The sequence below is a fragment of the Thalia democratica genome, chromosome 6, assembly GCF_965202585.1.
Source record: "Thalia democratica chromosome 6, ktThaDemo2.hap1.1, whole genome shotgun sequence".
Lineage (NCBI taxonomy): Eukaryota > Metazoa > Chordata > Thaliacea > Salpida > Salpidae > Thalia > Thalia democratica.
In genome coordinates, this window is record NC_139170.1 from 46,765,952 (window position 1) to 46,792,565 (window position 26,614).

General features: G+C 26.1%; 1 protein-coding gene across 1 annotated transcript; it reads right to left on the minus strand.

Annotated features, from left to right (window-relative positions):
- Positions 1-8,928: 8,928 nt before the first annotated feature.
- On the minus strand, positions 8,929-22,012 carry LOC145838389 (guided entry of tail-anchored proteins factor 1-like). Its single transcript, XM_082945969.1, has 5 exons — positions 21,892-22,012; positions 13,567-13,832; positions 11,752-11,928; positions 9,566-9,638; positions 8,929-9,174 (listed from the first exon to the last, which is right to left on the minus strand). Exons 2-5 carry the CDS (start codon positions 13,773-13,775, stop codon positions 9,040-9,042), a joined length of 594 nt encoding a protein of 197 aa, XP_082802095.1. The 5' UTR covers positions 13,776-13,832; positions 21,892-22,012; the 3' UTR covers positions 8,929-9,039.
- Positions 22,013-26,614: the final 4,602 nt, after the last annotated feature.

Here is a 26,614-nt window from a genome sequence, read left to right on the forward strand (position 1 = left end):
CTTTATTTCAAAATTTATTGTTTTTTGCTTTTGCATTAGAAAGTATTACTATTCATAAAGCGTCACTTGTACAGTTTAAAATGATTATTTTAAAGTATCTTTTTTTTTTCTTTTAAACTTATGTCACATTTAATATATCTTTTCTTTTATTTTCTAAATAGAATTTTTATGTTGTTATCATAAAGTTAATTTCATACAATTACTTAAAATTAACAGTTTTTCACATTAACCTACTTTACACGTTGACTTTTACTGTAATCTTTTGGTAACAAACATACAAGTTGTTTTGGGTTTTAAATACTTTCCACTCAATTATTTCAAACTTATTAGTTTATGTTACATATGTAAAATATACATATCAGGTAATGAAAAGTCTCTTCTGTATTTATGGAACGGAATGCTACTCCTACTACCTTCTTTGTTGTCAGAATTGTTCCCATACTATTTATGTGGGCTTCTGTCTGCAAGCTTGTTCACTCTGAAAGCTACATTAACGGGTAATTTAGTTTTTAATTTAATACCAATTTTTTTGAGGAGTTTTATTAAGTTTAAACATGTTTAATTAAGTTATGAACACTGATCTAACTCATTTTATTGACAATTATGCTGCATAATAGTCTAACTTAAAATTTTACCAGCCTTTGGAATAATTAATAACAATTTTTTAGTAGGTTTACTTTTATCAAAAATGTGTTTAGCTAAAACTATCTTTAAAAACGAAACTTAAACAAATAAAATTTAGAAAATACTTTTTCAGAAATTTAATTTTTATGTTTTTAAAATGAACTTAAACTATATAAATAAGTAGCTCGACAGTTTGAAATAATTTTAGTAGATTAGTATCTCTATTCATACTAAAATAAGTAGAAAATTTGTACGTTAAAATTACCAACAACAATTTTTAAGTTTAGTTTACATTTTACTTAGTTTCATACGGATTAGTTAAAAGCATCTAACAACTTTTATTTAAATCTTACCACAATATTTAGTTAACAAAATCTTTTAAAATAAGAATATATTCTGTTTGTTTTTAGCTTCAAGCAAATTTCAATACTTAATATTTTTAACCTATTAGTATTTTATCTTAGTGAATAGAACTCAAAGAAAGTAATTATTTTAAAGCTCATTATTCTTACTTTGAATAACGATTTGTTTTTATAACTTTTGTAAATATTTCAAATATTTCATGTTATAAATGTTTGTTGTTATTCAGAACTGTAAACCCTGCAACTTTTTGTTATACAACTTTAATCCGTTTGAATTTTTCAACTAAATAATTTTTTAATCCGTTTACAGAATTAGCACAACAGTCCATTACACTTGGCTTGGACTGACAGCCGGATTGGACATTCTGAACATATACTGGTTCAACTTGCTTATAAAAAGGGCAATGTCTGTATTTGCGCCCAAGAAAGTCAAAAAGGATAATTAATGCTGTTTAAATAAATTGTTTTTGTATTTTGCTTTCTGTTCTTTTGATAGTCGTGCACATTGCTTTTTTCCTGCTATAACAAATTTTAACAAACGAACTTGTAATAATGTTGTAACAATGATAGCTTTTTAGTAAAAAAGGAATTCAAATCTAACATAAATAAATTTGTTAGGCTTTTCATGATTCAACTTAACTGAAAAGATACACATACCTGTGTCCTACAAGATAACTTGAAAACTTCTTTTGTAAACCAAGTTTGTGCCTCAAAAACTACCTTGCAAAATTTTATATATTTTTTTATTTTGTGTATAGCAAAAAAAAAACAGTAGAAAACACTGGAATAAAAGTCAGTTAGGGATATATTATAGTTTTTAAAGTTATTGTTTTTAGTACAATGAAAAGTTATTACAGAAAAAAGAAAATAACAATTCGCATTTGATATTTTGAACAACTATATCACAATTTTTTTTTACAAAGTTAATCCAGGCAAAAGATACTTATTAAATATTTTACTGATAAAAATTATTCTATATGTTATGTGTAAAATGTTTTGTTTCTACATTTACTAAAAAATTTATTAAGTTCTAGCGTATTTTTGATAGCTCCCAAGAATATTTCATAAACATCAAAAGTTATTGTATGTTTTTTTGATATGTTTTGTTTGTATTTATATTTATTAAGTACTTATACTTGGTTAAAGTATTTTCAATATTGTTTTTTTTTAATATATACTTTCGTTTGTATTTATATTTATTAAGTACTTATACTTTATTAAAGTATTTTCAAAATAATCTTAAATTATTCTAAAAGTTTATTGTTTTACATATACGTTTTTTAAATAATTTACCAATCATTGAACAAATTTAGTTGAATTAAGATAAGTAAATTGATAAGAATGAAAAGCAAACAGTTTAAATTTTTTAAAGCTTTTCAAAACGAATAAAAAGCATGTGGTGTTAAGCTTAAAGTCATAAAAATACCTTTCATTTTACAACTTTGTAAATTAAAAGTTTAGATATTTTTGAGAAACTTAGTATATTAAAAAACAAGTCAAACTTGTGCTGAATTCTCCGTTTCTTTTACAAAAGTATCCGACCCGCGATATTTGATTGGGCATGGAAATATCTTGATCGTTTACAAATAAAATTTTTATGGATAAAATTAAAAATCAATCAAGATGTATCAAGCTTTTAGGGTTGCAATAAGTTATAAAAACTAGTATCGAGTTTCTTTTCAATACTACATTTTTATGCTTATAGTTTGAATGAATTTGCATTCAGTTTCTGAAAGTATCTTTAAATAAATATTTATTGAAATATAAGCCGGGTTGCCAATTTTTTTTGATAATTTTCTTCCAAGTTTTCTAAACTTCTTCCAGGATTTTAAAAGTACACGTTTTAAAATCTCTATTTAGTTTAAGGTTACAAACTGTGCTAAGTTATATAACACCATTAAAAAGACACTGTAAAGCTACTTTAATTGTGTTTTTTATTTAAAAAAAAGTTTTGATGATGACAAAGTTTTTTTTATTTATATGGTATATTTTTCGTCTCATATTAAAATTTTACTACTTAACATGCTAAAACTGTTTAAAATTTTAAGTTTTTTAGTGACTTTTGTTCAAAATTTCCGGTTTTTTAGTGATTTTTCTTCAAAGTTCCAGGTTTATCAAAGGTGCTCAAATTCCTATTTTTTTAGCCTTAATTGTCAAGTATCATAATTCCAGGTTTATTAGCAACCCTGATAAGTAAAATAAAATTAATAAGTTTTTTTTTTAGTTTTAAGTTAATATTTTCTTAATTTGAGCAGTACTGAAAGTTTCCATAAACCATTATAAATTACTAAAAATAATCTAAAAAAGTAAGAGAATTAAATGAGCGAATGCCATCATCTTTATTATATAAGCTTACAAAATTGCCTTCTTTCGCGAGGCAGGATGGTTCGAGGCGTTACTACGCTGACTGCTGAGCGCGGCGTACAATAAGGGTCGTGGGTTCGAATCCCGGCAGTACCGAGTTTACTGGTTGGGCGTAAACCTTGCATGAACCGCCATGAGGCTGGACTAACGTCCACTCGGTGTGTTAGGACTGCTAAGAATTGCGTAGGACTCTGGTGAGGTTGGAAAGACTGACAGGTGGTTAGAAGCTCGGATCTTCGGAAACTATAGTTACCTGTAGACTGTCTCACCTCTGACAGCTTACAAAATGACTTTCAAATCAAAATCCAAGAGGTTGATAAATTCGAACCACGTTCGACTGCTACGCCGTTTTTTTTTTAAATAACAAATAATAGTTGATGAGTTGTTAAAGTTTTTAAAAAGTAAACTCTGAAAAAAGTAATAGTCTAATAAAATTATTTTTACAACAGTACTATTGTTTTTTGTCGTTTTATGCCAACTTCAAAATAATTTTAAAAATATCAACTTTATTTTTAAATTTTAGGTTAGTTTTGCTAGTTTGTAAAAAGTAATTGTTATTCTTGTTTTGACAACTTGTTAACCTTTATCTAAAAATTTTTTTTTTTTGCCATTGCATTAAAAAGTAATACTATTCGTAAAGCGTTACTTGTACAGTTTAATATTTTTACTTTAAAATATCCTGTTTTATTTTTTTTCTTTGAAACTTATGTCACATTTAATATCTCTTTTCTTTTATTTTCTAAACATAATTTTTATGTTGGTATCATAAAGTTAATTTTATACTATTTACGAAAGTTTTTTTTTTCATGATTAAAAATTGTTTCAGCTTAAAAAAAATGTGAACTCAACAGTTTATGTTATAAAGCTTTATTTAAAAATGCATCCGTTTATAGTTTTTGAAAAAAAAAAACACAGAATTAGCACAACAGTCCATTACACTTGGCTTGTACTGACAGCAGGACTGGACATTCTAAACATATACTGGTTCAACTTGCTTATAAGGAGGGCAATGTCTGTATTTGCGCCCAAGAAAGTCAAAAAAGAAAAATAAAGCTGTTTAAATTATTATTTTCTTAATATTGCTTTTTGTTCTTTTGATAGTCGTACACATTGTTTTTTTTCTGCTATAACAAATTTTAACAAACGAACTTGTAATAATGTAGTAACAATGATAGTTTTTTTTAATGATAAGAATTTAAACTGAAAATAGATGAATTAGTTGGTTATTTTATTTGTAAACTTGACTAAAAAGATATACAGACATATGCCCTACTAGCTTAATTGAAAACTAGTTTTGTATACCATATTTCTGCTTGAAAAAATGTTGCAAACTTTTTTATTTTACATCGTGTATTGTAAAACTAACAAAAAAAAAACACTTAGATAAAAGTCAACTTAGGATATGCTGCAGTTTTTTAATTATTATTTTTAGTCCAATGAAAAATTTTTCACAGAAACAAGCAAACAATAATATGCCTTAGATATTTTGAATAACTATTTTACAATTTTTTCTACAAATTTACTTCAGGCAAAAGATACTTACTGAAGACTTTATTGATAATAATGACTCTATATATTATGTGTAAAAAGTTTTATTTCTATACTTATTTGAAAATTTATTAAACTCCAGCGCACTTTTTATATCTACAGTAACCTCTCGCTTATTTACGCACATTGTGTCCACAGAAAAACTGCGTAAAAATATGAGAGATCGTAAATAAACGAGAGGTACCAAATATACTCACTAAAATGGCTGTTTTTTAATATTGCTTCTAGTTAAAAGCAGACTGGGCACTTTCCAACTTTTAAAATTTGTTTACTTTATTTATAAATATGAAAACAACAGATAAAACTATACATAAATTAAAAAAAAGGATTTGAATTTCTATAGAACAATAATACGAGTAAAAATAATTTTACTTTTTTGATAATAAGTAGATATTATCTTTATTTATATGTGACATTTATATTCTATTCTACTTAGCAAATTCAATTTTTAATTCAGCATTTCTTTACAATTATAAAATTTTGTTTATTGATATATAATGCAAGACTGCTGTATTATTTCTTTGTGTTTATAACTCTCATTATTTCATTATACTTTCATTATTAAAAACAGTCATGTTTATTTCAGAATTTTGATTTAATCTCTTATTGTTTACAGAATTTTTGATATACTGAGGTATAACTAAATGTTTATCAATTAGTCAAGGAACATAAATTTACAAAGTCTAAAGATATAGAGAGGTGTGTTAGCATTCAAAAACATATTTTAATTTAAAGATATACATTAAACCTAATTTGTGCAATATTAAAAAAAATTAAAATTTTTATTTTCTGATTTTTATAGAATTCTGAAATGCGTAACTAAACGAGAGTGCGTAAAGATCCGAGAGGTTACTGTACTTAAGAATATTTCACAAACATCAAATATTGTTTATTTTCTGATATATTTTCGTTTGTATTTATATTTGTTAAATACTTATACTTGGTTTTAGTATTTTCAAAATTATCTTAAGTCATTCGAAAAATTTATTATCTTACATATACTTTTATTTAAATAAGTTACAAACCATTGAAAAAATCTAGTTAAATGAAGATAAGTAAATTGATAAAAATAAAAATCAAACAAATACTAAAATAAACAACAGAGTCAACAAAACTTTGAGCTTCGTATTAAATGCATCCACTATTAGACATTTTTTTGTGTTTAGCTTAAAGGCATAAAAATACCTTTAATTTTACAAATTTGTGAATTAAAAGTACAAGTATTTTTTAGAAACTTAGCATTATTTAAATAAAAAAAAAAGTCATAAAGCAGAGATAAACTTGTGTCGAATTCTCTTCCCTTTTAGCAAAAGTATCTTGCCGACAACTTTTTTATTTGGCTCGAAAATACTTTGATTATTTACATATAATATTTTTTGTGTTAAAGTTCAAAATAAATTAATATGTATTAAGCTTTTTTTTTTCGCCATGGATTATTTAAACCAATATCAAGTATTTTTCAAAAACTCCATTTTATGCTTATAGTTTGAATGAATTTGAGTTTCTAGGAGTATCTTTAAATAAATATTTATTTAAATATAAGCCGGGTTGCCAAATTTTTTTAATAATTTTCTTCCAAGTTTTCTAAATTTCTTACAGGTTTTTAAAAGTACACGTTTAAAAGTCTATATTTACTTTAAATCTAAGTTTAAGGTTAAAAACTGCGCTAGGTAGTAAAACAACATTGAAAAGACACTGTAAATAAGTATTTTATTTAGAAAAAAATAAAATAATGAAAAAGTTTATTTTTTATCTATGTGGATTAGTTTTCGTGTCACATTAAAATTTTACTTTTTAGCATCTAAAAACCATTTGAAATTTCAGGTTTTTGTTAAAAATTAAAGGTTTTTCAAAATTTCTTTAATTATTCGTTTTTTTTAGCCTTGATTGTCAAATATCAGGATTCCAGGTTTTTCAGCAGCCCTGAAAAGTAAAATAATGTTACGTAGTTTTATTTTTAGTTAATATTTTCTTAATTAGAGCACTACTGAAAGTTTCTATAAAGCATTATAAATTTCTAAAAAAAAAAAAAAAAATAAGAGAATTAAATGAGCGAATGCCATCATCTTTGTTATTTAAGCTTACAAAATTGCCTTCTAACGCGAGGCAGGATGGTTCGAGGCGTTACTACGCTGACTGCTGAGCGCGGCATACGATAAGGGTCGTGGGTTCGAATCCCGTTAGTACCGAGTTTACTGGTTGGGCGTAAACCTTGCATGAACTGCCATGAGTCTGGACTAACGTCCTCTCGGTGTGTTAGGACCGCTAAGAATTGCGTAGGACTCTGGTGAGGTTGGAAAGACTGACTGTTGGTTAGAAAGACTAACGTCTTGTGACCAACAGTTATTTGTAGACTGTCTCACCTCTGACAGCTTACAAAAAGACTTTCAAATCAAAATCCAAGGGGTTGATAAATTCTAACCACGTTCGACTAGTATGCCGCTCCTTTTTTAATGTAATAAAATTCAAAGTTGAGTGAGGTAGTTGTACTCAGGGTTGCCACGCAAAATTTTGGAAATTTAGCCTAACTTTTCAAGATTTTGACCGATTTAGGCTGACTCTTACCTTCCTCTTACGTACGCATTTTAAAAAAGTAGGTGTTTTGAGTACATGTATTTTGACAAGTACGCATTCTAGCACGCACTTCTATTCAGTACACATTTTTGAACCAAAATAAAAACTTTCTGTCAGGTTTCTTATTTATTTAGACTAGTAATTCTCAGCTACAGACTTTCTATTGAGTTCAGAATGTGTACTTCAGCGAAAGATAAACGTAATGATAAGTTATTGGAATGTAAAAACAAGTGTTAAAAACTTAATTTTAAAGTTTTTTTAAATGAACCAGGTATACTTTTTTCTCACTTTTTGCAAAAAACCTTCTAGTGTCACAAATGTGAAGTAAACTACTGACAAAGAAATTTTAATTAAAATTTAGTAGTTTTATAAATACTAAAAATAAGTTAACCATGTTCTATTATTTAAATTAAATACTTTCTTATATCATTTAAAATGAAACCTTTAAACTGATGATTCATAAATACTTTTACAAATTCAATAATAAAATAAACATAATATCTATTTTATAAAACACTTACTCCTAACATTCGATATGAAATATTCATAATACAAAAATTATCAACATAATCCGAATTTACTTATTTTCAAGGTTTAAATAACTCTGAAAAAATTATATAAAGAGCTAACCATACACATAAACTAGTTACTTAAAATTCTAAACTAAGTGCTTAATTATTAATACTTTATCAACTTACTTAAACAAAAACAGTCCAATATAAAATATTACAAAATAGACGTTTGTGTATTTATCAAAGTTTAGATATAAAAATTGTCCTAGCCACAGATCATCAAACTAAAAATATTACATACAACAACTACTTGTTTAAATAGGGTAATAGTTCAACATATTTCTGGGAAAGTTTTGCAATTTTAGTCGGACTTCAATATGTTTTTTTTATTCATTGAATTTTACCATTTCAAGGCTTTGGAATTAAATAACTTTGTAAGTAAATTTCTACGAAAATTTTTCAATAAAACTTTTTTTTTAAAAGTCATTAAAAGATTATATGAACTAGTAAGCCATTTTAGTCTAACTTTATAAGATTTTTGTTAACTTTCTACTATTGGCTTTGAAAGTCAAGGAATTTTGTAAATTTGAAGTGACAACTTCTTACACTTTGACCTGGAAAAACTTACTTTTTGCCATTCTAATGCCATTAATGTCATTTTGACCCCAAAAAAAGTGAATTAACCTGACCCGTGGCAACCCTGTACAAAAAAACCTTTCAACTGAACTTGTTGTTTTTGAAAACTTAATTTTATCTTTATGTACTCGATAAGCGATTCAAAAAAAAATCATGTAAGAAACTTGGTTTATTTTGTACAAATTTATAAAACAAATTATATAAGAACACACTAAACATACAACTGTTACTAATTTCGACAAATTTTATGCATCAAGTATATTTTTCATGCAAAAACATTTATTAAAATTTTAACTAATTTGCTCCGTAATCTAAAAATTTATACGATAAGAAAAACCAACATAAATCAATAACTTAAACAAAAAAAAACAATATTTTTTAAACAATTTACTAAAGGGAATTTAAAACTATGCTACAATTTAATCTAAGCTTTCTTCTTTCAGTTGTTTTTCAGGAAACACAATATTTTTCAGTTTTGCAGCGCACCCGGAGAAGATACTCCTGAATGTTTTGATGCAGCTCCTGGATAAAACCAGCCAGCAAATTGTTCCGATCTGAATGTTTTTTTATTTATTTTTTATTAGTAAAAAAACTATTTAAAACTATTTGATGCATGTCTTGTTAATAAAACTTATACCAGCAACCTGAACATAACTATTCAACAAACTATTGTTCAAAAAAGTTTAATATCAGGGTTCCATTAGGAAACTATATTATAAACAATAAAAAAAAACATTTTCAATAATTTATATAAGCAACCTGAACATAATTTTTAAACATTCAATAAAATTTAAATCAGAGTAGCGTTCTGACCTGAGCTATTTGACATATTAAAATTTATACCTGAACAGAGAAATTGTTTGATAAATGATTATTTCATAAAACTTGTATCAGCAGAGTAACACATAACAAATTTATTACATTATTATTTAACAAATTTTATACCTGAACAGAACTTCCCGTAACTTCGGACAGTCTCCAGGTGTTGAAGAACCTCAGAATGGGTCCGGCTGTAAACCTGAAATTTGATTGCCGTGAACTTAACTTTTGTAAATCTAGCCGTTATCATTATTGTTTAATGAACGATAAAAAAAAGCGCTCAAAAAGTTTGGTCTAAGGAGCTGGTGTACAAAGTAACCACTCGGTTATCGAGTCGTACACCACATACTTATAATTTTTTTAACAAGTTATTAAACATTTTTTTTTATCATCTAAATATTTAAATCTTGAGTAAAAAACAAACAATTAAAAGAAATGAAAGAAAAGAAAACTAAACGAAAATTAACCGAGTTTTGTGTTTAAAAATGTACTTAAAATCTTATCTAATAACTAAAACATATATGTATATATATACAACTTTATATTAACTTATATAAGGAGATAAACAATACTAATAGCAATTATGTGAATACTTGAATGATAGTCTACAACTTCTTTAAAAAAGGTAAAAATGTATCTTATCATTACTATGATTTATCACTTAGTCCACCAAGCGTTTAGTTTTAATAAATTAAGTAGAAAATAGTTCATGTTTAAGAACCACTAAATTTTGAAAATATTTTTGCACGCAACTTCTACAGAGAAAAAAAATATTCAAATTAGGATAGGATGTAAAGTTATGGCTTCTAAAAATTATTTGAATTGAAAACTGTTATAGTGATTGTTTTGGAGTATATTTATACAAGATTAGCGATACAATTGATAGATCTTTCTGAAGATTAGTTTTTGGTAATTAAATATTTAATTGTATAAAGCATGAACTGTCGTTTGTTATTTTAAAATTGTAATACTACTTAAGGCAGTTATATAAACAGAAATGTAAACTATAAAATTTTAAGATCAAATTTTTAGACTTTGCTCAAAATACATACACAGTCACCTCCCGCGAATCTACGCACTCGTTTAATTACGCATTTTAGAGTTATTAAAAACTACAAAAATAAAGTTTGAAAATCTTAATATTGTAAATTAATTGTATGTTTGAGTTAACGCTTTTTTAAAACTTCAATAATATAGATGAAGATGGTTTGTGCCTTTCAAATGAAACCTGTTGAAATCTTTGGATTTGCTCTTTTTATTACAGATGTTTTAGCCCTCCTTTATATCTTAAGATTGAAAAAGGCAATTTATTAGATTCTTATTAATATTTATAGCATTAAGTTTCATTTCAACTCAACAAGTCTCTCATTTTAGCTAATTTGTTCCTTGCCCACCTAATATTAAACTTGTTTGCATGGTACAGAGTTGCCACTCGTTTTTTCAAAATTTTTTCCAGATTTTCCAAATTTCTTCCAGGTTTTTAAAAGTAAACATTTTTGGGTCTATATTTAATTTTAAGTTAATTTCTATAAAAGAAACTGTGTTAAATAGTACAAATGCATTTAAAAGATGCTTTAAAGTTATTTTAAATGTGTTTTTTAATAAAAACTTTTTTAATGATGACAAAAAAATCGTATTATATGATAGATTTTTGTATCAAATTGAAGTTTTAGTATTGAAAATGTTAGAAATATTAAAAATTCCAGGTTTTTTGATCAAAATTCCAGGTTTTCCAGTTTTTTTTTCAAAATTTCTCAAATTTCAGCTTTTTCCAGGTTATTTTTGCCCAAGTTGTCGAATTCCAGGTTTCCAGGTTAAGTGGCAACCCTGATGATATTAGAATCTTTTTTTAATACCATGCAAGACAAGCTTAATCTTAGATGGGCAAGGAACAAAGTAGAAAAAAAAAACTTTGTGTATTCATAAAAAAAACTTTTCACGTATATGTACAACTTGAATGTAAAATATTTTTGTAAAAAAAAAAATAGGAAGGTCACCATAATGTAATTAATAAAACTCATTATACAAATAGCCAATATAAGAGGTATATTTGCTACCTCACGTTTAGTTACGTTTTCTCATTTAGTCACGCACTTTTGCTGTGAACACAATGTGCATAGGTTCGCCAAAGGTGACCGTACTGAAATAATTCAACATTTTCATAATCCACATACAATATTAATAAAGTAAAATTTGAACCTTGAGTTAAGTGTTAATACAGATGTAGTGGCGTGTGAGTACAACATTTTCAGTTACAAACTATTTATTAATGGAAAACTATATAACTATGATATATTAAATAAAAAACGAACCTGGAATCTAGGGTGAGCACTGCAGTAGTGGCGTGCAGATACAAATGTCTTATGATGGATGCATTCAATACGAAGCTCAGTGTTTTGTACACAAATTTGTTTATTTTCGACTTTTGTGATGTTTGAGATGTGAGTGTTGATATTTCTTTGCTCACCGCGTCTATTTTGCGCTTCAACCTTTGATAAATTTTATTTAATACAAGCGAGTAAACAAGTTTTACGTAAAAAAAAATTACAAGATATGATACTAATTACTGAAAATAGAATAAGGCATTTAAACTATTTGTTTATTTAAACCTACTCCCCACTTTACCTTTATTAAATTTGTTATTTAATCTTTATGGAAAATAAAATCACTTAAAGGACACAAGAATACGTTGGTAAACAATTATATTATGAGTTATATATTTTGCTTTAATTATCTTAAAAATGTATTGATAGTGTAAAAAAATCAAAAATTGCATTATTCAGGGTTGCCAAATGATTTTGGAATTTTTTTTCTAGGTTTTCAAAATTTCCTCTGGGTTTTTAAAAGTACACATTTTTGGGTCTATTTTTAGTTTTAAGTTAAGTTTAAAGTAAGAAACTGTGTTAAATTGTATAAAAACATTGAAAAGATACTGTAAAGCTACTCTAAATGTGTCTTTTAATAAAAAACTAATGATGATAAAATATTTATAAATGGTAGGTTTTTTGTGTCAAATCAAAACTTTTCTATTTAGTTAACATGAAAAGTTGTTTAAAATTTTAGGTTTTTTGTTCAAAATTCCAGTTTTTTCCAGGTATTTTGGCCTAAACAGTCTAATTTCAGGTTATTCAAGGTTTTCGAGTTTTTCGGCAACCCTGATTATTAGAAAATAATGCCTTAAAAATAGAACTGTTTGTTTAGTAAACCAATTTACCATTTTGACCTAAAAGCTATGCTTAAGTTATGGCTTTAAAAACAAGTTGAGTAATAAAAAACTATTAAATTAAATAAAATTTTACTTAGAGCATGTCTAAAATTGCAAGTAAGATGAAAAAATCTTTACCATTTTAAAACATATTAGTCTTAGTTATAGAATGGTATTATTGTTGAGTATAAAACTAAGTTAAGTACTTTTTAGAACAAGTTATAAACTACAAGAATTTTTAAATCTAAGTTATAATACTTCAATGTAAATTTATAGTAAATTAAGTAACTCTTGATATTAAAATATAAATAAACATCAAAAGTTATACCATTCTGCAAACAAGCTTAAAGCTAAAATGTACTTTGGAAAATAAGTTATTAGCAATGCAGTTTAAGTTTTACTAAAAAATTTAAGGTACTAGCAATAAAACAAACCACCATGCAAGAATTAGTATTAAGTGATTCGTGTATTTACTTACCAGTAAAGAAAAAAAAATCGAACAAACATTAAGATTATTTAAAAACTTTACGACAAAACTATAATTGATTTGCCATGGAGTAAGTAAAGAAAAAAATGTATAAAACATTATGGACTAGCTAAAACATTATTTGCAAGATACTGGGTTTAAAATGAATTAGGTATGAGGAAAAATATGTTAGCTATTGTATATAAATAATGAAAAAGAATGAGAAATGTTCCACTTTAAATATATGTGAAAAAATAAAAGCTGTTGTATCTAAAATCAAGTGAAAAAACTAAAAAGATATTATGTTAACAATGTTAACTTTAACAAAAATAATTTTATAAAAATTCTTTGCATGTTTTACAAATTAATCCATCATATTAATAACAAAAATTTAGAAGCAGCATAAACAATAAAACTTGAAATAAGTATAATCAAATAATATTAAAATAAACAAACTTGGCATGTTTTGCGAACTCATCCATCATAGAAATTCCATTTAATTCCTCATTCAAATTTTTCTTCACAACCATCAATTCCTTGCATTTCACATCATTAGCAGAAGTGGGAAGGAAGAAGCATATTAAAGTGGTGATCAGACTTGCAATGAGGTCACTGAACTCTTGGAGGAGCAAAACAGACAATAGCTTTATGAAAGGATCAGTCATTTTTTGGGTTGTGTGATAAGAGTAGGTATGCTGACTTTAAATATTACTAAACGGTTTCTGTAAAAAAATTAAGCTCATTATCATACAAACTCTTATACTTAGTTTTGGTGTTAATTTTTACTAGCTTTTTTACAGATTTTGAAAATATGTATACACATACTTTGGAAAAAAGGTATACTAGTTTTGTAAAAGTAGTATTAGCTTAACTTTTGTATTAAGAACTGTAGAATTATTATAGGTATAATAAATTTAATTATTCACTATAAAGCACAAATAATATCATGATAAAAGGTTCAGTCATATCTTGTATTGTGGGTAGATGTCTGATGTATCACTAAATTTGAATATTACTAAATGTCTTCTGTAAAATGTTAAACTTCATGATTATACTGATTTGTTGAAAACTGTAGAAATAAGATATGTACAAGAAAGGTATTTATTAAACATTTAATTGTGAACATCTAACTTTTACATAAATTAAAGTTTTACATAAAAGTGTGTTAAAACATTTCAATGAAAACTTAGTAAATATAAAATATGAATTGAGATTCAAATAAGTTTTGTAACAGCAACAGGGTTGCCACAGATCAAGCTGAGAAAAATTTCCTGACTTTTCTAAATCAAACTCTTAATTCAAACTTATTCTGAAATACATAATCTACCACTTGAAACTATATAAAACTTTCAACATAACTTTAATACAGGTTATAACAACAGTCATAAATCATAAACTTTCAATCATAAACTTTTGTGTATATATCACAGTTTCACTATGGAAGTGTCCTTGCTACAGATCATCAATACTAAAAAGCTTACAAAAACTGCTCATTCAAGTAAGGCATTGGAAATTAAATAATTTAGAAAACTTTGCATTATTTTCCTGACTTTTTTTTTAAAATATTTTTTTACCATTTGAAGGCTTTGGAAAATAAAGATTTTTTTATTTAAACTGACAAAATATGATTTTTTTTTTAAATTTTTGTCAAATTTCCTGACCAGTGAAATTAACTTCTACCTTAGGCTTCTATATATACTTATACATTTAATTAAAGCATGAGTCTATGTTTCTTAAGTTCTTAAGTTATAAAACACTATTAAACATCCATTATAAAAAGCAGTTGAATACATTAAATATTTCAAATAGTGTCATGCAGATGTGGTAGCATATGTTTGTTTAAAAATTATACTAAAGTTTCATAAAAGTGACTATAAACAGCTTTAACAGTGGGTTAACAATTATCAAATTATATATATAAATTGTTTTTTTTTTATAAAGTGACTTGAAATAACTTTAACTTTTTTATCATAATTGGGTCAACTACATCAACTCTGGGAATGTGCAGGGTTCGTGCGCGAAATTTTTTGCCACTCTTTGAGCCAAAAAATCTTCCCTGAGTGACCAAAAATTTCCCTGAGTAACCTTAAATTTCCCTGAGTATTTTTCAAATCTTAAAAAAAAAATTTCTCTTCTAACACAAATTATTAATACCTCATTCTCATTTTTCTTCTTTAATAATAATTAATATTATCGCAAGAGTTTCCTGACCAGTTTTCTTTGGTACACTTGAGAGCCCAATAAATTTCAGCAGCTGTTGAAGAAGTTGCAGCTGATATACTAGTTGAACTATTAGCCCCACCAAAATAAGAAGTAATTGCATTATTTTTACTCTTAGAGGCTTTCAATTTAAGATGTTTTTTCGACATACTGTGCGATTTCAATGCCCTTATACCCGTGTTGAATAAGGCCATTGGTGTATCATCACCACACCACTTACATTTAAACTTCTCTTTGTCTACATCCTCAAGTAACCAATCTTTGAAGTCTTCATGGTTAAGCCAACTTTTGTAAACAAGGTTTTAAACTGTACTTTACTCATAACACTTAAAAAAGCTTTTAAATTAAATCTGCAAAAAAGTTGTAAAGTATATTAAAACATTCACACTAAAAAATTAATTACCATTACTGCTACTACTTTTGAAATTATTATTTATAAACAAAAATTTAACCTCTCTTTTTTTAACAAAAGTAATACAACACTAATCTGTATTCATTTTATTTTTTTACTGAAAACAAGTAGTTGTAAACAAATAACAAATAACTTTATTATTTTAAAAATAAGAACTAATAGTACAACATAGTGTTTTTTAAACTACATAAGTAACTAAAAATAAAAAGTTTATTAGAACTTTTCAATGAATAGTTAACAACAACTTTCATTTCTCTAAACTGTTTGATTTTACTTAAGTAAATATAAATTTAAAACTTAAAAAAACTACAATGTTAATACTAAAAATATTGAAGAACTAGCCGCAATGCTAAAAAAGTTCTAAATAACCACTTATATAATAAAAATTACTACTTTTGAACAAAATATTGAAACTGGATTAACTAAACCTCATTCTAGATCTAGAAAAAAATTTCCCTGAGATTTTCAAAAACTTCCCTGAAATTTAGAGAAAAAATCAAAACTTCCCTGAGTTAAAAGAAAAATGCCAAAATTCCCTGAGTTTCCCTGAGATTTTCTACAGTTTGAAAATTCCCTGAGATTCCCTGAGTGTGTGGCAACCCTGTAAGCACTTATTATTACAAATACTGACTGATTTTATCTTCTAATAACTAAATCTTCATTTAGAAATAAATTCACATCTCAATTTGATCTTAAAAAGATTTCTCAATTTATTCTAATCAAAAATTTTCAAGCATTTGAACTGAGAAAAACTGATATTCTCAAATTTTTAAATAAAAAAACTGATTTAGCCTGACGTTTTTTAACTTTTTTCAAAAAAACTGACTTAGCCTGACGCGCACGAACCCTGAATGTGGCAACTATATAATAAAGGAAATGTTATTTTTTTTTTGTGGTAATCTACTCCAAAACTTTTAACAACACAAATGAAATATGATAAAAAAAATTTTTTAACATGTGCATAATTAATAATTTCACAGAACCTTTTCGTAAGTTATATACTGAGCTTTTTTTAAGTTAGAGCCATTTTTTCACTCCCTCATAATTGTGGTATATTAGGTAATAAGGCTATAGTTTGTTTAAAGTTCACTCTAATCAAAAATAAGAATTGAACAGTTTTTTGTAACTTTTTTACAAAGGGATAAATGAGGTTATAAAATAAATACTCATAAAAAAAAATAACTTACTTAAAACAAAATTGCTCATATATAAGTTTTATTAGTAAATTTTGTGAATCAATACAAAGTTGATGTACATATATGTATAACCTATATTTAAAACAAATTATATAAAACATTAAGGGTTGCCACTGATTTTAATAAAAAATCTAGCTTTATTATAGCTAAGAATATTAAAACCATAAAAAAATTAGTCATTTTCTGTATTACCTTAATATTAATACTTTTTTTATAGAGATCATGATTAGTTGAAATGTATACTGCATCCTGTATGCTTGTAAAATTTTTGTAACATATATTTGTATAAAATCAAAATTTTTAAAAAGTACAAAAGATAAAACTTGGGGTGAAAATGTATAAACTTTTGTCTTTATACAGAAGCAATCAGTTTAAAATTTTTTTAAACAAATATTTTTATTTATTTTCTCTGAGTTCAAAAACTTACTATAAAGTAAATGTCTAAGTATATATTCTTTTTTATTTTTATAATTTGGAGTATTTAGAACATTTGAAGACTTTGATTAATTTACTTTTTTTTATCTTGACTGTCTTTACTATTATAAATCTCAATTTAAAACATTTCAATAAAAACTTAGTGAACATACTATATGAATTGTAAAAAAAATCTTCTAAAAAATCTTAAAATTTCCCTGAATTCTTTTAAAAACCCAAAACTGCCCTGAGTTTTCTGAGTTAAAAAAAAACAATCAAAATTCCCTGAGGTTTTCTATAACTTGAAAATTCCTTGAGTTTGTGGCAACCCTGATATAATATTACTACAATGTGTTTTTTATAATGTCTTAGTCCTCTTGGGTGCTACTGAGTGTTAAAAAATCCTGAATTTATAAAACATTTAAAACATTATATTGAAGACCAGTGAAATTAACTTCTACCTTAGGCTTCTATATATATTTATACATTTAATTAAAGCATGAGTCTATGTTTCTTAGGTTCTTAAGTTATAAAACTCTATTAAACATCCATTATAAAAAGCAGTTGAATACATTAAATATTTCAAATAGTTTCCTGCAGATGTGGTAGCAAATGTTTGTTTAAAAATTATACTAAAGTTTCATATAAGTCACTATAAACAGCTTTAACAGTGGGTTAAACAATTATCAAACTACATATATACAGAGCTTATTTTTCATAAAATGACTTGAAATAACATTAACTTTTTTTTCATAATTGTTATTTTATATATTATACAAAACACAAATAAAAATTTTTATACTTAAGTATAGCTAAGCCCAGAGCAGAAAATTTTACCTACTAGAAATTTAAACAATGGTTAAGAAATTCATAAAACTCAAAAATTGATTGAGGGTTTACAGTAAACTCTGAAAACCCCAAACTAACTAGTCTAAAGTTGGCCAGAGCTTTTTTTAAAAAACTTTAAACAACTCTGGGAATGTGGCAACTATATAAAAAAGGAAATGTTATATTGGTTTTGTGCTAATCTACTCCAAAACTTTTAACAACACAAATGAAATAGGATAAAAAAAAATTTTAAACATGTGCATAATTAATAATTTTCACAGAACCTTTTCCTCAGTTATATACTTGACATTTTTTAAGTTAGAGCCATTTTTTCACTCCCTCATAATTGTGGTATATTAAGTAATAAGGCTATAGTTTGTTTAAAGTTCACTCTAATCAAAAATAAGAACTGAACAATTTTTTGTAATTTTTTTACAAAGGTATAAATGAGGTTATAAAATAAATACTCATAAAAAAAATAACTTACTTAAAACAAAATTGCTCATATATAAGTTTTATTAGTACATTTTGTGAATACAAATTTGATATACATATATGTATAAACTATATCAAAAAAAAAACATTAAGGATTGCCACTAATTTTAATAACAATTCTAGCTTAATTATAGCTAAAATATTAAAACCATAAAAAAATTAGATATTTTTTGTATCACCTTAAAAGTGATATTTTCTTATAGAGATCATGATTAGTTGAAATGTATACTGCATCCTGTATGCTTGCAAACTTTTTGTAACATATATTTGTATAAAATCAAAATTTAAAAAGTTCGAAAGATTGAACTTGGGGTTAAAATGTATAAACTTTTGTCTTTATACAGAAGTGATTAGTTTTAAAAACTTTTTTAAACAAATATTTCTACTTATTTTCTCTGAGTTCAAAAACTTACTATAATGTAAATGTCTAAGTATATATTCTTTTTTATTTTTATAATTTAAAGTATTTAAAACATTTGAAGACTTTGATTAATTTACTTTTTTTTTATCTTAACTGTCTTTACTATTATAAATCTCAATTTAAAATACTTCAATAAAAATTTAGTGAACATACAATATGAATTGTAACGAAAAATCTTCTAAAAAATCTTTAAATTTCCCTGATTTCTTTTAAAAACCAAAACTACCCTGAGTTTTCTGAGTTAAAAAAAAAGAATCAAAATTCCCTGAGATTTTAAATAACTTGAAAATTCCCTGAGTTTGTGGCAACCCTGATATAATATTATTACAAGGTGTTTTTTATTTGTGTTAGTCATCTTGGGAACTTTTATATAGAGAACTGTAGAATTATTATAGGTATAAAAAATATATTTATTCACTATAAAACACAAATAACATATTGATAAAAGGTTCAGTCATATCTTGGATTGTGGGTAAATGTCTGATGTATCACTAAATTCAAACATTACTAAATGTCTTCTGTAATATGTTAAACTTCATGATTATACTGATTTGTTGAAAACTGTAGAAATAAGATATGTACAAGAAAGGTATTTATTAAACATTTAATTGTGAACATCTAACTTTTACATAAATTAAAGTTTTACATACAAGGGTGTTAAAACATTTCAATAAAAACTTAGTGAACATACAATATGAATTGTAACAAAAAAATCTTCTAAAAAATCTTAAAATTTCCCTGATTTCTTTTAAAAAACCAAAACTGCCCTGAGTTTTCTGAGTTAAAAAAAAAGGAATCAAAATTCCCTGAGGTTTTCTATAACTTGAAAATTCCTTGAGTTTGTGGCAACCCTGATATAATATTATTACAAGGTGTTTTTTATTTATGTTAGTCATCTTGGGTGATACTGAGTGTTAAAAAATCATGAATTTATAAAAAATTAAAAAAACTATATTGACCACCAGTGGAAATAACTTCTACTTTAGGCTTCTATATGTTTATACAAATAATTAAAGCATGAGTCTATGTTTCTTATGTTATAAAACACTATTAAACATTCATTATAAAAAGCACTTGAATACATTAAATATTTCAAATAGTTTCATGCAGATGTGGTAGCATATTTTTGTTCAAAAATTATACTTAAGTTTCATAAAAGTGAATATAAACAGCTTTAACAGTGGGTTAAACAGTTATCAAATTATATATATACATAGCTTATTTTTCATAAAATGACTTGAAATAACATTAACTTTTTTATCATAATTGTTATATTATATATCACACAAAACTCTACTAGTTTTTTATTACTTAAAAATTATACAAAACACAAATAAAAAATTTTATACTTAAGTATAGCTAAGCCCAGAGCAGATAATTTTACCTACCAGAAATTTAATCAATGGTTTAGAAATTCATAAAACATAAAAATTGAGGGTTTACAGTAAACTCTGAAAACCCCAAACTAACTAGTCTTAAGTTGGCCAGAGCTCTTTAACAAAAAAATTAAACAACTCTGGAAATGTGCCAACTATATAAATAAGGAAATGTTAAATTGGTTTTGAATTTATCTACTCCAAAACTTTTAACAACACAAATAAACTGTAATAACATTTTTTTTAAACATGTGCACAATTAATAATTTTCACAGAACCTTTTCCTCAGTTATATACTGAGCATTTTTTAAATTAGAGCCATTTTTTTTATTCCTTATAATTGAGGTAAATTAAGTAATAAGGCTACAATTTGTTTTAAGTTCAATCTTTAAAAAAATGAAAACTAAACAATTTTATGTAACTATTTTACAAAGGTATAAATGAGGTTATAAAATATAAATTCATAAAAAAATACCTAAAACCAAAATTGCTCATATATAAGTTTTATTAGTACATTTTGTGAAACATTTTAAACTTGATATATATATATAAACTATATTTAAAAAAAATTATAAAGCTTACAAATCTATATACAATAGTTTGGCGTATAAAAATAATTATACCAAATATACATAAATCATTAGGGTTGCCACTAACTTTAATAAAAAATCTAGCTTCATTATAGCTAAGAATATTAAAACCATAAAAAAATTAGATATTTTTTGTATCACCTTAAAAGTGATATTTTCTTATAGAGATCATGATTACTTGAAATGTATACTGCATCCTGTATGCTTGCAAACTTTTTGTAACATATATTTGTATAAAATCAAAATTTAAAAAGTTCGAAAGATTGAACTTGGGGTTAAAATGTATAAACTTTTGTCTTTATACAGAAGTGATCAGTTTTAAAAACTTTTTTAAACAAATATTTCTACTTATTTTCCCTGAGTTCAAAAAGTTACTTTAATGTAAGTGTCTAAGTATATATTGTTTTTTATTTTTAGAATTTTGAGTATTTAAAACTTTTGAAGACTTTGATTAATTTACTTTTTTTTATCTTGACTGTCTTCACTATTATAAATCTCAATTTAAAACATTTTAGTAAAGATAGCTGCAAAGCGAACTATTTTACCTAATAACTGAATTCACCACTATAAAACTGAGTAAAATGGTAACACAAAGTTAATTAGAATACAAAATATTGAAAACATAATCTTGCACAAAAGTTGCCTGATTAACCAAAAAGATTAAAACTAGCAAAAGTTAACAAAAAAAAATCATACTAAATAGACTTTAAAATAACCTAAAAAGGTTCATACTGGATACACTTGGGTTAGGCTGAGTTTTTCATAAATTACAAAGTAGTAACCTGGGTGTGTGGCAACCCTGTTATTCTGAGCACTACATTCAACTCACTTGTTACACTATTCCCACTTGGAAATTTTTCTACTGGTGTCAACAACGTTACCGTCTTCGTCTACAATGTTGTACAATGATGCTTCTTTTCTGTTTTCAGCAGTTGCGTTGAGATATGCAAGGTATGATACGCAGCCCGTTATTGCAATTAAGCCAAAGCCCATAACATACTTGTTCTGAAAATAAAACCTTGTTTTTGTTTGCATTAAAACCTTGAATATATAAAGACAAATTTGTTACATAAGTTTGCAAGTAGTTTTATGTTTCAAACATGTACGTATGGCTTAAAGAGTTTTAAATGAGGTATGATTAATTGCAGAAGATGTATTGTTGAATTAAGTTTAAGGATTTAGGTTAAATTAAGGTGTGTATTTTAAGTTACAGATTGCTCATTTAGAGTATTTTAGTATTTAGTATTTTACAAGTAACTTACATAGTTTTTTATAAATAGTGAAAACAAAAACATAATATAGCAAATTTAAATAACTGTTCAGAAATTAAATTTACAAAAAATCTCAGCAAATTAAAAGTATTTAAAATAAAGGTTGATTTCAAAGGTTCTTTTTAACTTTTAAATATAAGATTAATGTAGATTCAAGGGAAAGTGACAGTATTAAATTTTATAAAAGTTAAGCAAAACAACATAATTTAAACTAAATTCTAATATTAGCATTAAGGTTTGAATTTAATTTGCACTGCTTTAAACTTAATTAACTTTAACTAAAAAATAAATGATATCAAGTTATTAATGTTAGTATATGATAATGTATTGGACACAGTATGATTAAGTTCAAGTATAGTATTAGTATTACAGATTAAACTATGGTTGATAAAAGATCAAATGTTTTCAACTGTCTAGTAAATGCTTACTTACTGGTTTGGCAAATAATTCAAAGTTAAAAGTACGGAATAGAGTTGTTGTTGTGACGCCTTTCAACCCAGGATCTCTATAGGTTGTTTTTGTAGTTGCTGGAGTGTCTTTTTTCAGTTTCATAAATACTATCAAAAATATCTAAAACACAGTTTAGGTTCAATGCAACATGGCCTATATGTCAATATTTAATACTATCATAAAATGATTTATTTAGTGAAAGAGTCGGGAAGATTTGCAATATCAGATTATTATGATTGCTACAAACTTTCACCTTTCTTTCACAAACTCCTTTTAAGACGTTTTAATATGTTGTGTAAACAAGTAGTTACTCTTTAAGGCAAAATAAAACAAGCTGATATATCAAAAATACAAATCTAGTGCTAGCCTAACTTTACCGGAGTATATGAAAAACTTCAAAAATATATATAAGCCAAAAACCTAAAACAAGCTCTTAATAGAGTTTAAATATCTAAAATACTAAAAGATTAATACATGGAACTAAAAAACCACAATTTTTGCAAAAAAAAACTAAAATACCTGAGATGAGCTGGCCTGGATTTTTTTTATTTCTTTAAAGCTAATTTCAGTTATCCTTATTAGCCTGAGCCTGTTTGTCTGATGAAAAACCACAAAGCAAGAGATTATTTTTTTAGGGTAAAGTTCCCAAGCAAGCTTTACTGAGGCTGCAACTAAAACAAACACCAAAAAAGCCAACTGTATGATCACTGAATTTAGTTATTTGCTTGATGAGTCCTAATAAGGTCAAAACTGGTTGTAGGTTGTCTTGGATGCTGTTGTTGTTGGTTGTGTGGTGAAGTTTATTATTTATTGTTGATTGCACAAACATCTCAACTTGATTGATGATGGCAAAAATAATTATTGGTTAAAACTGATCAAACGAGCACAGACTATAATCTTGCAATAAGCTGACAATGTTTTAGACGTTGGGCAGTGAATGATTTAACTGAGTCAAATTTTTCAACTTTACTCACAAACAATTGCTTCAGTACTTTGTACTTTGTACTTAAGCCCGCTTGGTTAAGATTACTACAGCAATTTCTTGTGACTATGCCTGCCTGATGAGTTTTAATTAGGACAAAACCAGTTGTAGGTTATCTGGGATGCTGTTGTTGTTGGTAGTGTGGTGAAGTTCAGCATTTATTGGATTTAGTTAAGAATTAAGGGTTGCCACTCTTTAAAGCAAAAAATCTAGTCTCAGTGACCAAAAATAGTCTAAGAAAAGATAATTGTTGTAACAACCAAATGTGTGTGGTGTGATAGTGTATGGGCATTAATGACAAATATGAAAACTTTTTGAGCTGAATGTTGCAAGATCAAAACCCAGTGGTCAAAATATAACAAAAAAAAAGCTGTTTCAAGCTTAGTTAATCATCCAAAGTTATCAAAGCAATACCAAAATATTTTTTTTTGTTTATGGTAAAAAACATCAGTCGTATTCTTCCTCTACATTCTACAAAAATAAACCTTTTTTGATGGTCAAGCAAGAAAGTTGTCATCACCTGTAATTCCACCTGCCCTTTCAAAATTAACCTTAAACTAACAAAAAAACATATTTTTAACTGAAAAAACTCTTTTAGGGACATGTCATTTCGCAAACACTCACAAGGTTTTGAACAGTAAAAACCATGAAATATGGGAAAACCATTAAGCTCAAATCCTCAAGAAAGTTTACCAACAATGCAACAAATAAAAAATCAACAATCCAATCATGCAATCACTACCACCAGTGTGAACTCACAACCAGCCAATATCTAATTGACAGTTTAAGAAAACCACAAATTAAGAAAAAAAAATCATTTAAAAACAGCTTGACAATTCAAACAAGCTTGAGATTTTTATAAAAGTTTAAACTAAGCTGAGTTGTCCTAGTATGCCTGAGTTTTTTTTATAATGTCAAGCTAGCATAAATTACCTTAAGTAGCTAGAGTGTTTGGCAACCTTGTAATCTATTATACTAGGCCAAATTTTAAGATTTTATTGAAAAATTGGTAAAATTTTTAAGTATTTTAAAACCTAAAGAGCACTGTAATTTCAAAACTAATTAGTACTGCTACTAAGCAAGCTACAAACAGCTATGTATTGTGACTTGTGAACATAATTCATTTCAGACTCAAGCTAAGTTAGTCATTATTTAGTTTATTTAAACAACTTGGTAGCATGAGATGACAACAAAACAGTTGAAGAATCAGCATAAATAAGAATATTTGTCTGCAACTAAAAATACCCTTCTTATTATTTTTAACTACATGGATTTCATTGACTATTTAGCCCAAAAAAGTTATTTTCTTTGGACTAGTTAAAACTTTTAGTTTACATATATATTGTTTATTGAACGACAAAAAAAGAGCGCTCAAAATGTTTGGTCCTAGGACCTGGTGCACGAAAGAACCTTTCGGTTATCAAGTCGTACACCACTTGGATACCTTTTAACGTCATGTCCAGGACAATATAGTTATTTTACTGAATACTAAAATATCTTTCATAACTTCACTAATATTTCTTTTAAACAAACAACTTTTTCAGTCCGTCTTTAATAAATAACTTTTTTGTTTATGTTTTTATGAAAATATTAAAGGTGTTTTGATTACGATAATTTTATAGTTAAATTATAGTATTCTTGAATTCATAATTTTGAATTATTAATTCTGTTTTTATATTTTATTCCAGGGTTTGGCAGATTTTTTTAAGTAGTTGACCTGACCAGGTTTTTTAGAAAATAACGCTTCGCATTAAAAACATATCTGACGAACGCTTTAGATTTGAAAATTTTACTAAAACATAACTCTCTAGAAGCAAAGTGATAAATAAGTATGTACTAATTTTAACTCTGAATCAATCTGCAAAATTCAAAATATTTTTTATGAAAAAGCTCATTTTTGCTTCTATAACACAAGTTCTTTCGAAGAAGAAAAATGTTTTTGCTTCCGGATACCTATTACACGTCACTGCTTTATTCAATAAATATTAAGAACTTTTATGATTTAAAAGTAGCATCACTTATAGCTATTTGTAAAATTTTACATTGAACGAAGTCCACAAAAATTTACCTGTTACGTAGCTTTTACAACTAGTGTAAAAGCAAGTTAATTTTTCTACAACAAAAGTTTACATTTTATGTAAGTTGTTACTTTGTTGCTTGTGAGTTAACTCTAGTGCTAATTTACTTATTTAAATGCATACTTCCTTCTGAATTTATTAATTCTAAAACAAAACTTTTCAAAATTACTATAGCCTGCAAATGTTTCTTTTAATGAATCTCGTAAAATGTTGTCGATTAAATACACAATGGAGTTTTTGTGAATTTAGAAATTTTGAAAACTTCAACTTGCTTAACTTAAATCGAATTGCGTCCATGGTTGCCAAAAACGCTATAATTGTCAAAATTTTCTGAGGAATGTAATGAAACAAACACAAGCGTAGAAAATACGAAAATTACAGCAACTAAGTATATGTTTAGTGCAACAAGGTCACACTCTACGGTTGAGAATTTCCTAAAGGCTTTTTCATAAAGAACCCTTTTAAAAAAAATGAAAAAATAACTACGACCCCCTTTGACAAAATTTCTCAAAAAACTACCCTTAAATACGCCTAAGACCTTTTGTCTGCCTTTATCATCACCTCTAGGATATCTAGTTCAAGTTATGGCCTTGTGGCCCCCTTAATTTCTAAAATTTTACCTTACTATCTAATATAAGTTTTAAAATTTAAGTAGTTAGTAATCAAAAACTTCATATTTACTTAATGCAATGGATTTAAAAATAAGCTTATACTACATTTTAACTAAAAACATTTAATTTAAATAATTTTTATTTTATTTTATCAGGGGTA